We start from the raw sequence: 14,069 nt of genomic DNA on the forward strand, positions 1-14,069 counted from the left end.
GTAACACTAAGTTAATTCAACTCTAGTCCTTAGAGAGGAGAGGAAGATGGTACGGTAGGCATCTGACATTACATCTGAAGAGGAGAAACACAACTGATATAAAGGACCTGGGGTGTATTCAATAGGAATGCGCAAACAGGCCCAAACGGGAGGGAAAAACCTGAACTAATGGTTTTTCTACGGTGTGCACTAATGAATACACCCCTGTAGTCTCAGGGAAGCTACTTCAGAGAAGGCTTGTTGAACGCTTCCATGTTGAGGCCTGGAGTCAGAGTTTAGTGGATCAGGTATACCCAGGGGGCTATGAGTTGTGGCTATGAGTTGTGGCTATAAGTTGGGCCTATAAAGTGTGGCTATAAGGTGGGGCTATGTTGTGGCTATGAGTTAGGGCTATGGGTTGGGCCTATAAAGTGTGGCTATAAGGTGGGGCTATGTTGTGGCTATGAGGTGGGTCTATGTTGTGGCTATGAGTTGTGGCTATGAGTTGGGGCTATTGAGTGGCTATGAGTTGGGGCTATGAGATGGGGCTATGAGTTGTGGCTATGAGTTGGGTCTATGAGTTGGGGCTATGAGTTGGGGCTATGAGTTGGGGCTATCAGTTGGGGCTAAGAGTTGGGGCTAAGAGTTGGGTCTATGTTGTGGCTATGAGTTGGGGCTATGAGTTGGGTCTATGTTGTGGCTATGAGTTGGGGCTATGTTGTGGCTATGAGTTAGGGCTATGAGTTGGGCCTATAAAGTGTGGCTATGAGGTGGGGCTATGTTGTGGCTATGAGGTGGGTCTATGTTGTGGCTATGAGTTGGGGCTATGTTGTGGCTATGAGGTGGGTCTATGTTGTGGCTATGAGTTGGGCCTATAAAGTGGGGCTATGAGTTGGGCCTATAAAGTGTGGCTTTGAGTTGGAGCTATGAGTTGGGGCTATGAGTTGGGACTATGAGGTGTGGCTATAAGGTGGGACTATAAAGTGTTGCTATGAGGTGGGGCTATGAGGTGTGGCTATGAGGTGGGGCTATAAAGTGTTGCTATGAGGTGGGGCTATGAGGTGGGGCTATGAGGTGTGGCTATGAGTTGGGCCTATAAAGTGGGGCTATGAGTTGGGCCTATAAAGTGTGGCTTTGAGTTGGAGCTATGAGTTGGGGCTATGAGGTGGGGCTATAAAGTGTTGCTATGAGGTGGGGCTATGAGGTGGGGCTATGAGTTGGGACTATGAGGTTGGACTATGAGGTGGGACTATGAGGTGTGGCTATGAGGTGGGACTATGAGGTGGGGCTGTAAAGTGTTGCTATGAGGTGGGGCTATAAGGTGGGACTATGAGGTGGGACTATAAGGTGGGACTATGAAGTGTGGCTATGAGGTGGGACTATGAGGTGGGGCTATGAGGTGGGGCTATAAGGTGGGACTATGAGGTGGGGCTATAAGGTGGGACTATGAGGTGGGGCTATGAGGTGGGACTATGAGGTGGGACTATAAGGCGGGACTATGAGGTGGGACTATAAGGTGGGGCTATAAAGTGTGGCTATGAGGTGGGACTATGAGGTGGGGCTATGAGGTGGGACTGTGAGGTGGGGCTATAAAGTGTTGCTATGAGGTGGGGCTATAAAGTGTGGCTATGAGGTGTGGCTATGAGTTGAGGCTATGAGGTGGGACTATGAGGTGTGGCTATGACTTGGGGCCATAAGGTGGGGCTATGAGTTGGGGTTATGAGTTGAGTCTATGAGGTGGGACTATGAGGTGTGGCTATGAGTTGGGGCCATAAGGTGGGGCTATGAGTTGGGGCTATGAGTTGGGGTTATGAGTTGGGGCTATGAGGTGGGGCTATAAAGTGTGGCTATGAGGTGAGGTAGGGAAAGTATTACTTTATTCTACCACTAGGGGCACCATTTGCCATCTTTATGTAATACATGTACCACTAGCCACTTTAAACTATGCCACTTTATGTTTGCATACCCTACAGTACTCATCTCATATGTATATACCGTACTCTATACCATCTACTGCATCTTGCCTATGCCGTTCTGTACCACCACTCATTCATATATCTTTATGTACATATTCTTTATCCCTTTACACTTGTGTGTGTATAAGGTAGTAGTTGTGGAATTGTTAGGTTAGATTACTTGTTGGTTATTACTGCATTGTCGGAACTAGAAGCACAAGCATTTCGCTACACTCGCATTAACATCTGCTAACCATGTGTATGTGACTAATAAAATTTGATTTGATTTGATATGGCATTTCAGATGGTGAGACCTCACTACTGTCAGAGACCGACTCCTGCCAGGCAGGATCTCAGTCCTACTCCTCTGAAAACACATGCACACACACCTCAACACTAAGAGGGACACAGAGGGAGCATTGTATTTTAACAAGCTTTCTTTATAAAACAAGAAATGGTTGAACTCTTCGGGTATCCAGACTATTCTGAAACATCGTAAACATCTTCTTTAGGTGGTATTGGAGTTCATGTCGGTTCACTTCTCATTTTGACTTTGATGGACTAATGATTTAAGTTGCATGTAACATGTGGTCTTATTTGTTGGAATGTGTAAGCCCTCTTTTAGTTATTTCATCTTGCCATTAAATGCAACAGAAAACATTAAGGGAAGATGAGGGTCTGTAGGGTTTGCTGCTTCTTTGCCCCAGATCAGGCTGCAGCAGGTTTGCAGGCCAGCCAGTAGAAATACTTGACCACCACTGTGATCTCTGTGTCTGGATTCGACTCCCCCATCACAGACAGCAACCTAGGCCAGAAGAGGAGGAGTGGAACAGAGTGAGTGACAGTCAAAGAAGATGGTCATCAGCTCACTCAGATTTTCTTAGAGATGAGAAATCAACAAATTTCTAACCAACCTGCACTGCAGTATTTATGGAGTTGTGTTCAAATGTTTATATATATAAACCTATAAGCAGATGAGAGTCTCCCCTCATAGATAGCTGCCTCCAGCGTTCATAATTGTAATAGAAGTGTGCAGACAGTAGTTTGTAAAAATAAACATGGCGTAAACATTGCTAAAGGCACATTCAATTTAATTCCAGCCTGCAAATGATTTTGAGCACCTGTATGCTGAAGCTCACCTGTTCCTGAAGGCCTGGGAGAACTTGTGGGCTTCCACTGGATCCTGCTTCAGCAACGCCTGATAGCTAGAGAAGGTCTCCACCATACCGATGTAGCCACTCAGAGGCATCGGGCTCCTCATCCGCAGACACTCATGCCTGGAAAGAGCAACACAAAAACACTGAACAAAATAAGAATACTATTTTATGCTAAGCTTGGCCAGGCCAGGCTATTCTATGCTAGGCTAAGCTATGCTATTCTATGATACTCTAGACCAGGCTATGCTATGCTATGCTATGCTAGGCTATGATATGCTAGTATACTGATATTCATGGCAATCGTAAAGTATTCCGAGCCCTTAACCCCTCCACATTTTATTAAGTTACAACATTATTATTTTTAAAGTATTCAGACCCTTTAGTCAGGACTTTGTTGAAGCACCTTAGGAAGCGATTGAGTCTTCTTGGGTATGATGCTATAAGCTTGGCACACCTGTATTTGGGGAGTTTCTCCCATTCTTCTCTACATATCCTCTCATGCTCTGTCAGGTTGGATGGTGAGCGTTGCTGCACAGCTATTTTCAGGTCTCTCCAAAAGTGTATGATCGGGTTCAGGTCCGGGCCACTCAAGGATATTCAGAGACTTGTCCTGAAGCCACTCCAGCGTTCTCTTGGCTGTTTGCTTAGGGTCTTTGTCCTGTTGGAAGGTGAACCTTCGCCCAAGTCTGAGGTCCGGAGGAGCAGGTTTTCATCAAGGATCTGTTCATCTTTCCCTCGATCCTGACTAGTCTCCTAGTCCCTGCCACTGAAAAACATCCAAACAGCATGATACTGCCACCACCATGCTTCACAGTAGGGATGGTGCCAGGTTTCCTCCAGACGTGACACTTGGCATTCAGGCCAAAGAGTTCAATCTTGGTTTCATCAGACCAGAGAATCTTGTTTCTCATGGTTTGAGAGTCTTTAGGTGCCTTTTGGCAAATGCCAAGTGGGCTGTCATATATATATATTTTTTTATTTAACCTTTATTTAACTAGGCAAGTCAGTTAAGAACAAATTCTTATTTACAATGACAGCCTACAGCAGCCAAACCTGCACCGCCCTATGGGACTCCCAATCACAGCCAGATGTGATACAGCCTGGATTCGAACCAGGGACTGTAGTGACACCTCTTGCACTGAGATGCAGTGCCTTAGACCGCTGCGCCACTCGGGAGCCCCATGTGCCTTTTAATGAGGAGTGGCTTCCATCTGGCCACTCTACCATAAAGGCCTGATTAGTGGAGTTCTGCAGAGATGGTTGCCCTTCTGGAAGGTTCTCCCATCTCCACAGAGGAACTCTAGAGCTCTGTCAGTGACCATTGGGTTCTTGGTCATCTCCCTGACCAAGACCCTTCTCCCCCGATTGCTCAGTTTGGCCGGGCGGCAGACATTTTTTGGTACCCTTCCCCAGATCTGTGCCTTGACACAGTCCTGTCTCGGAACTCTACGGACAATTCCTTCACCCTCATAGCTTGGTTTTTGCTCTGAAATGCACTGTCAACTATGGGACCTTATATAGACAGGTGTGTGCCTTTCCAAATCATGTCAAAATCCCCCAAAATTACCACAGGTGGATTCCAGTCAAGTTGTAGAAACATCTCATGGATGATCAATTATACAGGATGCACCTCAGCTCAATATCATAGCAAATGGTGTGAATACTTACGTAAAGATTTGCAAAAATGTCTAAAAACATGTTTTTGCTTCATCATTGTGGGGTATTGTGCATAGATTGCTGAAGAATTTTTATTTATTTAATCCATTTTAGAATAAGGCTGTAACGTAACAAAATGTGGAAAACGTCAAGGGGTCTGAATACTTTCTGAAGGCACTGTGTACACAGTAGACACAAAGCCAGCAAGATATAATGTAGTAGTCTTTGGATACCTTGGCTTTTCAGCAGCACTCACCACTCTTTGTCTGGGTACGGGCATGAGTCATACATCTGTTTGTAGAGAGGGACAGTGGTAGTACCTAGGTGGCCACTGCGAAATGGCAGCAGGTTCTTGTAGAACTGGAGGGGGACATGAATAAGGTAGTATTATTTTTCTGTTGTTTTCGTACTCTGAATTACTTTCCCATTGTTTCCTTACTCTGAAGTCACAAAGTTTGCACACTTCATAGAAGGCCAGATCTCAGTGTACATTGAACTCAGAGAGTGTTACGTTTAACCCTTTCACAGAGTACATATGAGTCCCAATTATCCAGCGTTAAAAGGGTTAATTTAACACTGAGATAGTGGGACATCTGTACATAGTCAGTTGGTCAGTTGATTGTATGTGATGTTGTCTCCATCTGGAGCAGCCTACTATTTTTAATTATCTTATAAACTAAATCAATTAATTCCTCAGTGGTTTGATATCTGACCTGATGACAGATGTCAGTAAGAGTGTGTGAGTGTTGTCCGTACTCCAGGTCCATGTCCAGGGTGTAACTGATCAGGGCCAGACACCCTCTGGGCTTCAGCAGCCTGTCTGCCTCCTGGAGGAACCGTGGACGGTCGAACCAGTGGGCCGCGGTCATGGACGTCACCAAGTCTGCCCCGCCGTCAGCAAACGGTAACTCCTCTGCAGGACACTGCCTGTGGGGTTATGGGAGATGTGAGACACTGTCTGCACGCTGGTTAAAGGGTTACACATTTTGGATGTTTAACTGGTGACGTTTGGACCTCAAAGTGTCTGAGTTAATTATGTTACTAGTTAAAACTACAGGGATGTTTCAATGGGGTCGGGTATCAAAAACATGATAATTACATCTAAATATGAAGAAGGAATGAATTAATACTTCATTGTCCAATAGGCACTGTTGTCTGCCAACAGTACCAACATTCCTGACAGACATATAACACATCACAATACATACTACACTTCACTTATAAAAGTATGACCTTGGATTGACCTTGATCCTTGATAGGACAACAAAGCAATTCCCGCCCACTATCCTGCGTGCCCCTCCCCCTTCTCACCTGTAGAAGATATTTGGGGCGCTGCTATTGGCCAGAGCCACCTCCAGCTGGGCGGGGCTGATGTCTGTCCCGATCACCTGGGTAAAGTGAGGTGCCAGTAGAAGTGTCCCCTGTCCCGAGCCACAGCCTACGTCCACGGCAAGGTCAAACGGCCTTCCTTTCTGAAGTGACAATAACATCGGAAGTCAGCGTTACATCAGCGTTACATCAGCGTTATATCAGCGTTATATCAGCGTTATACAGTTTGTGAAAAAACAAATGACGCTATTAAATCCAGATAGGCACAATTATAGCAGCCAAATACATACGATGAGATCGGTTTGGGCTTACACAATCGTGAACAATTTTTGTTCACAAAAATCATTCGAACAGGGCAAAGGTCTAGGGGCAAACTACATTCCCTGCACACGCTCGTACGCACACACACATACACACACACAACACACACACACACACACACACACACCCCTACCATATTCTCCAGAAATCCCAGTATCTCTGTGATCAGTTCCTGTGGGGGGGACACCCTGTACCTCTGGTAGGAAGCTGCGTGTTCTTTGCCCTCAAAGCGGCGGTGAGCCATGTTACCGTGCTGTTGCCGTGCTGAGTCAGAATGAGAGAGAGAGTTCTGAGGACACTGACTACCTCTGGGACACTACGATCAGACACAGAGGTTGTTTATTAACCACCAGGGCTTCGTCTCAAATTATCTCTCCTTCCTCCCAAAGTGTGCACTTGTTCACTTCCCTTTGATAATTTCAAAGGAAATATAACTGGTATAAGAAATACGGTGGAAAACCCCTCAAGCCCATGTTTCCACCAATACAATGCGTTTAGATCTGTGGTAGTGAACGAGTGCAGGGAACGAGTGTACACTTCAGGAGAAAGGAGATATTATTGGGATGCACTCCCCAATTCAATCCAATGCAGATAAAGGAAAGCACACTATTTTGCTACACTTCCTTCAGAGGACAGAAGAGGTCAGTATTAGACAGAGTATGCCCCGTAGGAGCTGGAGCTGGGCCTGTGGCTGGGGCTGGGGCTGGGCCTGTGGCTGGGGCTGGGGCTGGGCCTGTGGCTGGGGCTGGGGCTGGGCCTGTGGCTGGGGCTTGGGCTGGGCCTGTGGCTGGGGCTGGGGCTGGGCCTGTGGCTGGGGCTGGGTCTGGGCCTGTGGCTGGGGCTGGGGCTGGGCCTGTGGCTGGGGCTGGGGCTGGGATTGGGGACAGAGACAGAGAGAGACAGAGACAGAGAGCAGGGATAGAGACAGAGACAGAGAGCAGGGATAGAGACAGAGAGCAGGGACAGGGACAGAGAGCAGAGACAGGGACAGGGACAGAGACAGAGAGCAAGGACAGGGACAGAGACAGAGAGAGAGAGCAGGGACAAAGACAAAGACAGAGAGCAGGGACAGAGACAGAGAGCAGGGACAGGGACAGAGAGCAGAGACAGGGACAGGGACAGAGACAGAGAGCAAGGACAGGGACAGAGACAGAGAGCAGGGACAGGGACAGGAACAGAGAGCAGAGACAGAGACATATGGGTACATATGAGATCAACAGCCTTCACAGATTGAATCCAGTCATATACTGTTCCAAATACTATAAATCCAATTGTATTGGTCACATACACAAGTTTAGCAGATGTTAATGCGAGTGTAGCAAAATGCTTGTGCTTCTAGTTCCGACACTGCAGCAATATCTAACATGTAATCTAACAATGCCACAACAACTACCTAATACACACAAATCTAAGTAAAGGAATGAAATAAGAATATATGCAGTACATATAAATATATGGATGAGCAATGACAGAGCGGCATAGGCAAGATGCAATAGATGGTATAAAATACAGTATATACATATGAGATGAGTAATGCAGGACATGTAAACATTAAAGTGGCATTATTAAAGTGACTAGTGATACATTTATTAAAGTGGCCAATGATTTCAAGTCTGTATGTAGGCAGCAGCCTCTCTGTGTTAGTGATGGCTGTTTAACATTCTGATGGCCTTGAGATAGAATCTGTTTTTCAGTCTCTCGGTCCCGGCTTTGATGCACCTGTACTGACCTCGCCTTCTAGATGATGGCGAGGGGAACAGGCAGTGGCTCGGGTGGTTGTTGTACTTGATGGTCTTTTTGGTCTTCCTGTGACATCGGGTGCTGTAGGTGTCCTGGAGGGCAGGTAGTTTGCTCCCGGTGATGCGTTGTGCAGACCGCACCACCCTCTGGAGAGCCTTGCGGTTGTGGGCGGAGCAGTTGCCGTACCAGGCGGTGATACAACCCGACAGGATGCTCTCAATTGTGCATTTGTAAAAGTTTGTGAGGGTTTTAGGTGACAAGCAACATTTCTTCTGTCTCCTGGGGTTGAAGAGGCGCTGTTGCGCCTCCTTCACCCCACTGTCTGTGAGGGTGAACCATTTCAGTTTGTCCTTGATGTGTACGCCAAGGAACTTAAAACTTTCCACCTTCTCCACTGCTGTCTTTTTGATGTGGATAGGGAGTTGCTCCTTCTGCTGTTTCCTGAAGTCCACGATCATCTCCTTTGTTTTGTTAATGTTGAGTGAGAGATTGTTTTCCTGACACCACACTCCGAGTGCCCTCACCTCCTCCCTGTAGGCTGTCTCGTCGTTGTTGATAATCAAATCTACCACTGTTGATGATTGAGTTGGAGGTGTGCATGGCCACGCAGTCATGGGTGAACAGGGAGTACAGGAGGGGGCTGAGCATGCACCCTGGTGGGGCCCCAGTGTTAAGGATGAGCGAATTGTAGATGTTGTTTCCTACTTTAACCACCTGGGGGTGGCCCGTCAGGAAGTCCAGGACCCAATTGCACAGGGCGGGGTTGAGACCCAGTGCCTCAAGCTTAATGATGAGCTTGGAGGGTACTATGGTGTTGAATGCTGAGCTGTAGTCAATGAACAGTATTCTTACATAGGTATTCCTCTTGTTCAGATGGGATAGGGCAGTGTGCACTGTGATGGTGATTGCATCATCTGTGGACCTATTGGGGCGGTAAGAAAATGGTCTGTCCTGTCTGGCTTGGTGTTCACAGTGTATGCTGAGGGAGGTAGAAATGTTCAATTTCTGAATGAGTCTTCCCATTGAGAATGATGATCCAGTGAAATACACAACAGATACTATTCCTCATTCTGACATGGAGAAGAAGGAAGAGGGTATTTTTATTAATTTATTGCAACATCTGATTACCTGACAGATGTCTCCTTTTAGATTTGTTGAGGCCTGTGGTGGTTGGGAGTGGAGAGAGTGTTGGTCAGGGGGTGGTGGTGGTGGTTGGGGGTGGAGAGAGAGTTGGTCAGGGTGGTGGTGGTGGTGGTGGTTGGGGGTGGAGAGAGAGTTGGTCAGGGTGGTGGTGGTGGGGAGTGGAGAGAGAGTTGGTCAGGGTGGTGGTGGTTGGTGGTGGAGAGAGAGTTGGTCAGGGTGGTGGTGGTTGGGGGTGGAGAGAGAGTTGGTCAGGGTGGTGGTGGTGAATGGAAGTGGAGAGAGAGTTGGTCAGAGTGGTGGTGGATGGGAGTGGAGAGAGAGTTGGTCAGGGTGGTTGGTGGATGGAAGTGGAGAGAGAGTTGGTCAGGGTGGTTGGTGGATGGAAGTGGAGAGAGAGTTGGTCAGGGTGGTGGTGGTGGATGGAAGTGGAGAGAGAGTTGGTCAGGGTGGTTGGTGGATGGAAGTGGAGAGAGAGTTGGTCAGGTTGGGGGTGGAGAGAGAGTTGGTCAGAGTGGTGGTGGTTGGGGGTGGAGAGAGAGAGAGTTGGTCAGGGTGGTGGTGGTGGGGAGTGGAGAGAGAGTTGGTCAGGGTGGTGGTGGATGGAAGTGGAGAGAGAGTTGGTCAGGGTGGTTGGTGTTGGGGGTGGAGAGAGAGTTGGTCAGGTTGGTGGTGGTGGGGAGTGGAGAGAGAGTTGGTCAGAGTGGTGGTGGTGGGGAGTGGAGAGAGAGTTGGTCAGGGTGGTGGTGGTTGGGGGTGGAGAGAGAGTTGGTCAGGGTGGTGGTGGTTGGGGGTGGAGAGAGAGTTGGTCAGAGTGGTGGTGGTTGGGGGTGGAGAGAGAGAGAGTTGGTCAGGGTGGTGGTGGATGGAAGTGGAGAGAGAGTTGGTCAGGGTGGTGGTGGTGGATGGAAGTGGAGAGAGAGTTGGTCAGGGTGGTGGTGGTGGGGAGTGGAGAGAGAGTTGGTCAGGGTGGTGGTGGTTGGGGGTGGAGAGAGAGTTGGTCAGGGTGGTGGTGGTTGGGGGTGGAGAGAGAGTTGGTCAGAGTGGTGGTGGATGGGGGTGGAGAGAGAGTTGGTCAGGGTGGTGGTGGTTGGGGGTGGAGAGAGAGTTGGTCAGAGTGGTGGTGGATGGGGGTGGAGAGAGAGTTGGTCAGGGTGGTGGTGGTGGTGGTTGGGGGTGGAGAGAGAGTTGGTCAGGGTGGTGGTGGTGGGGAGTGGAGAGAGAGTTGGTCAGGGTGGTAGTGGTTGGGGGTGGAGAGAGAGTTGGTCAGAGTGGTGGTGGATGGGGGTGGAGAGAGAGTTGGTCAGGGTGGTGGTGGTGAATGGAAGTGGAGAGAGAGTTGGTCAGAGTGGTGGTGGATGGGGGTGGAGAGAGAGTTGGTCAGGGTGGTGGTGGTGGTGGTTGGGGGTGGAGAGAGAGTTGGTCAGGGTGGTGGTGGTGGGGAGTGGAGAGAGAGTTGGTCAGGGTGGTAGTGGTTGGGGGTGGAGAGAGAGTTGGTCAGGGTGGTGGTGGTGGGGAGTGGAGAGAGAGTTGGTCAGGGTGGTGGTGGTTGGGGGTGGAGAGAGAGTTGGTCAGGGTGGTGGTGGTGGTGGTTGGGGGTGGAGAGAGAGTTGGTCAGGGTGGTGGTGGTGGGGAGTGGAGAGAGAGTTGGTCAGGGTGGTGGTGGTTGGGGGTGGAGAGAGAGTTGGTCAGGGTGGTGGTGGTTGGTGGTGGAGAGAGAGTTGGTCAGGGTGGTGGTGGTTGGGGGTGGAGAGAGAGTTGGTCAGGGTGGTGGTGGTGAATGGAAGTGGAGAGAGAGTTGGTCAGAGTGGTGGTGGATGGAAGTGGAGAGAGAGTTGGTCAGAGTGGTGGTGGATGGGAGTGGAGAGAGAGTTGGTCAGGGTGGTGGTGGTTGGGGGTGGAGAGAGAGTTGGTCAGAGTGATGGTAGTTGGTGGTGGAGAGAGAGTTGGTCAGGGTGGTGGTGGTTGGGGGTGGAGAGAGAGTTGGTCAGAGTGGTTGTGGTTGGGAGTGGAGAGAGAGTTGGTCAGGGTGGTAGGGGTGGGGAGTGGAGAGAGAGTTGGTCAGGGTGGTGGTGGTGGTTGGGGATGGAGAGAGAGTTGGTCAGGGTGGTGGTGGATGGGAGTGGAGAGAGAGTTGGTCAGAGTGGTGGTGGATGGGAGTGGAGAGAGAGTTGGTCAGAGTGGTGGTGGATGGGAGTGGAGAGAGAGTTGGTCAGAGTGGTGGTGGATGGGAGTGGAGAGAGAGTTGGTCAGAGTGGTGGTGGATGGGAGTGGAGAGAGAGTTGGTCAGGGTGGTGGTGGATGGGAGTGGAGAGAGAGTTGGTCAGAGTGGTGGTGAATGGAAGTGGAGAGAGAGTTGGTCAGGGTGGTAGGGGTGGGGGTGGAGAGAGAGTTGGTCAGGGTGGTAGGGGTGGGGGTGGAGAGAGAGTTGGTCAGGGTGGTAGTGGTTGGGAGTGGAGAGAGAGTTGGTCAGGGTGGTAGTGGTTGGGGGTGGAGAGAGAGTTGGTCAGGGTGGTAGTGGTTGGGGGTGGAGAGAGAGTTGGTCAGGGTGGTAGGGGTGGAGAGAGAGTTGGTCAGGGTGGTAGGGGTGGGGGTGGTCGGAGGTTCTGCGGTTCACCACAACATAAACTTGCAGGCTAATCTTGAACTTCTAAGTATTTTTCTATAGTGAAGTGCCATGAGAAACAGGAGAACCTCCTGCATGTGTGCATGTTGGTGTTTGTGTGTCTGGTTGTGCGTTTGTGTGTGTGTGTGTGTGTGTGTGTGTGTGTGTGTGTGCGTGCGTGCGTGCGTGCGTGCGTGCGTGCGCGCATGTGTGTGTGTGTTGTTGATGCTGTGACCTTTCCCTCTGACCTGGCAAGTGACCTTGTTATCCTCCCAGGTTTAATTACCAGTCACAGCGGTGGAATGGGAATCAGAGAGGAATTAGAGTCTGTGGTGGGGTGGGGTGGGGGGGATCAATGACCTTTAGGGGGGGGGTGGTCCAGTGGGAGTCAAATGGGACCTGGACAAACATACACACACTTGCATGCTCACATGCAAACACACACACACTCAAGAACTAGCACACACAATACTCATGCGTGTTCCATTTTCGTTTTTAAATTCCCTTTCAGCCTTGTTCTGATAGTTCAGAATCAGATCTAGATGAAGGTGTTTTTGGACCGACACAAATCTACAGAACTGTAACCAGAACCTCAGAACAGATATTCTAATGGGAGAGGCTCATTTTCACAGGAGTTCCTCTTTAACACGCCACATACTGCTTGGAATTAGGTAAGGAACTGATTAGTTATTGATTTTTCCTAATTCCAATCTATTTATTCAAGAGGGGGGGATAAGGAACTCCTACCCACCCTCAAGCCAAGGTTGGAGCAACTCCAACTCCTACCCCCCCTCAGGCCAAGGTTGGAGCCACTCCTACCCACCCTCAGGCCAAGGTTGGAGCCACTCCTACCCACCCTCAGGCCAAGATTGGAACAACTCCTACCCACCCTCAGGCCAAGGTTGGAGCAACTCCTACCCACCCTCAGGCCAAGGTTGGAGCAACTCCTACCCACCCTCAGGCCAAGGTTGGAGCAACTCCTACCCACCCTCAGGCCAAGGTTGGAGCAACTCCTACCCACCCTCAGGCCAAGGTTGGAGCCACTCCTACCCACCCTCAGGCCAAGGTTGGAGCAACTCCTACCCACCCTCAGGCCAAGGTTGGAGCCACTCCTACCCACCCTCAGGCCAAGGTTGGAACAACTCCTACCCACCCTCAGGCCAAGGTTGGAGCAACTCCTACCCACCCTCAGGCCAAGGTTGGAGCAACTCCTACCCACCCTCAGGCCAAGGTTGGAGCAACTCCTACCCGCCCTCAGGCCAAGGTTGGAGCAATGGGTTACTCTCAAACCATATGCAATTAATAGGTATTATGTAGGCCTAGACAGAAATATGTTTTCCAAAAGCATTGAGCTGTCCATTCTCCTGTAGGTCATGTTGAAATGTTCATGTCCATACAATACAACGCTTAGTTTTTCCAACATCTGGAATGTCCCTGTTTAAATCCATTCTGTTTCATTGTTTGCTATACATCTTGAGGAGAGGCCTACAAAACAGAGAGCCACATTCCCACATATCCTCGCTCATACACTCTGAAAGGGACAGGGACCTCCATCAAACCAGCTAGTTTGGTAATAGGTATTCAACAAAAAATAATAGACTGTAGTCTATACCATTCATTTGGCATTAAAAAGCCACTAAATACCACTAAATACCACTAAATACCCCTAAATACCATTAACTATCCCTAAATACCATTAAGTATCCCTAAATACCATTAAGTACCAATAAATACCATTAAATACCACTAAATACCATTAAGTACCACTAAATACCATTAAATACCACTAAATACCATTAAATACCACTAAATACCATTAAGTACCACTAAATATCACTAAATAGAGTTTATCTTTTCACCCGGTGCTTTTAGACATTCCTCTCCCTCCTCGCTCATCCACCGCAGGTTGCCATGACGATTGCCGGTAGTCACAGCAACGGTGAGGGCAAACTGTTCTGTGTAGCGAGATGGAGAGAGCTTCTCTGAGAGCTCCTGGTACAGGTAGTCTACCCCTCAACAGGCTTCACAGGGAGACAGGGAGACAACCAACACAGACCCTGGGTAGACAGCCAACACAGACCCTGGGTGGACAGCCAACACAGACCCTGGGTAGACAGCCAACACAGACTCTGGGTAGACAGCCAACACAGACCCTGGGTGGACAGCCAACACAGACCCTGGGTGGAC

General features: G+C 49.3%; 1 protein-coding gene across 1 annotated transcript; it reads right to left on the minus strand.

Moving 5' to 3' along the window:
* Positions 1–2,353: 2,353 nt before the first annotated feature.
* Positions 2,354–6,686, minus strand: LOC129845806 (putative methyltransferase DDB_G0268948). Its single transcript, XM_055913724.1, has 6 exons — positions 6,531–6,686; positions 6,059–6,219; positions 5,461–5,674; positions 5,004–5,107; positions 3,074–3,211; positions 2,354–2,739 (listed from the first exon to the last, which is right to left on the minus strand). The coding sequence occupies exons 1-6, from the start codon at positions 6,639–6,641 to the stop codon at positions 2,643–2,645; spliced, it is 825 nt and encodes a 274-aa protein (XP_055769699.1). The 5' UTR covers positions 6,642–6,686; the 3' UTR covers positions 2,354–2,642.
* Between the last annotated feature and the right edge of the window lie 7,383 nt (positions 6,687–14,069).

Source organism: Salvelinus fontinalis, unplaced genomic scaffold, assembly GCF_029448725.1.
Source record: "Salvelinus fontinalis isolate EN_2023a unplaced genomic scaffold, ASM2944872v1 scaffold_0371, whole genome shotgun sequence".
Lineage (NCBI taxonomy): Eukaryota > Metazoa > Chordata > Actinopteri > Salmoniformes > Salmonidae > Salvelinus > Salvelinus fontinalis.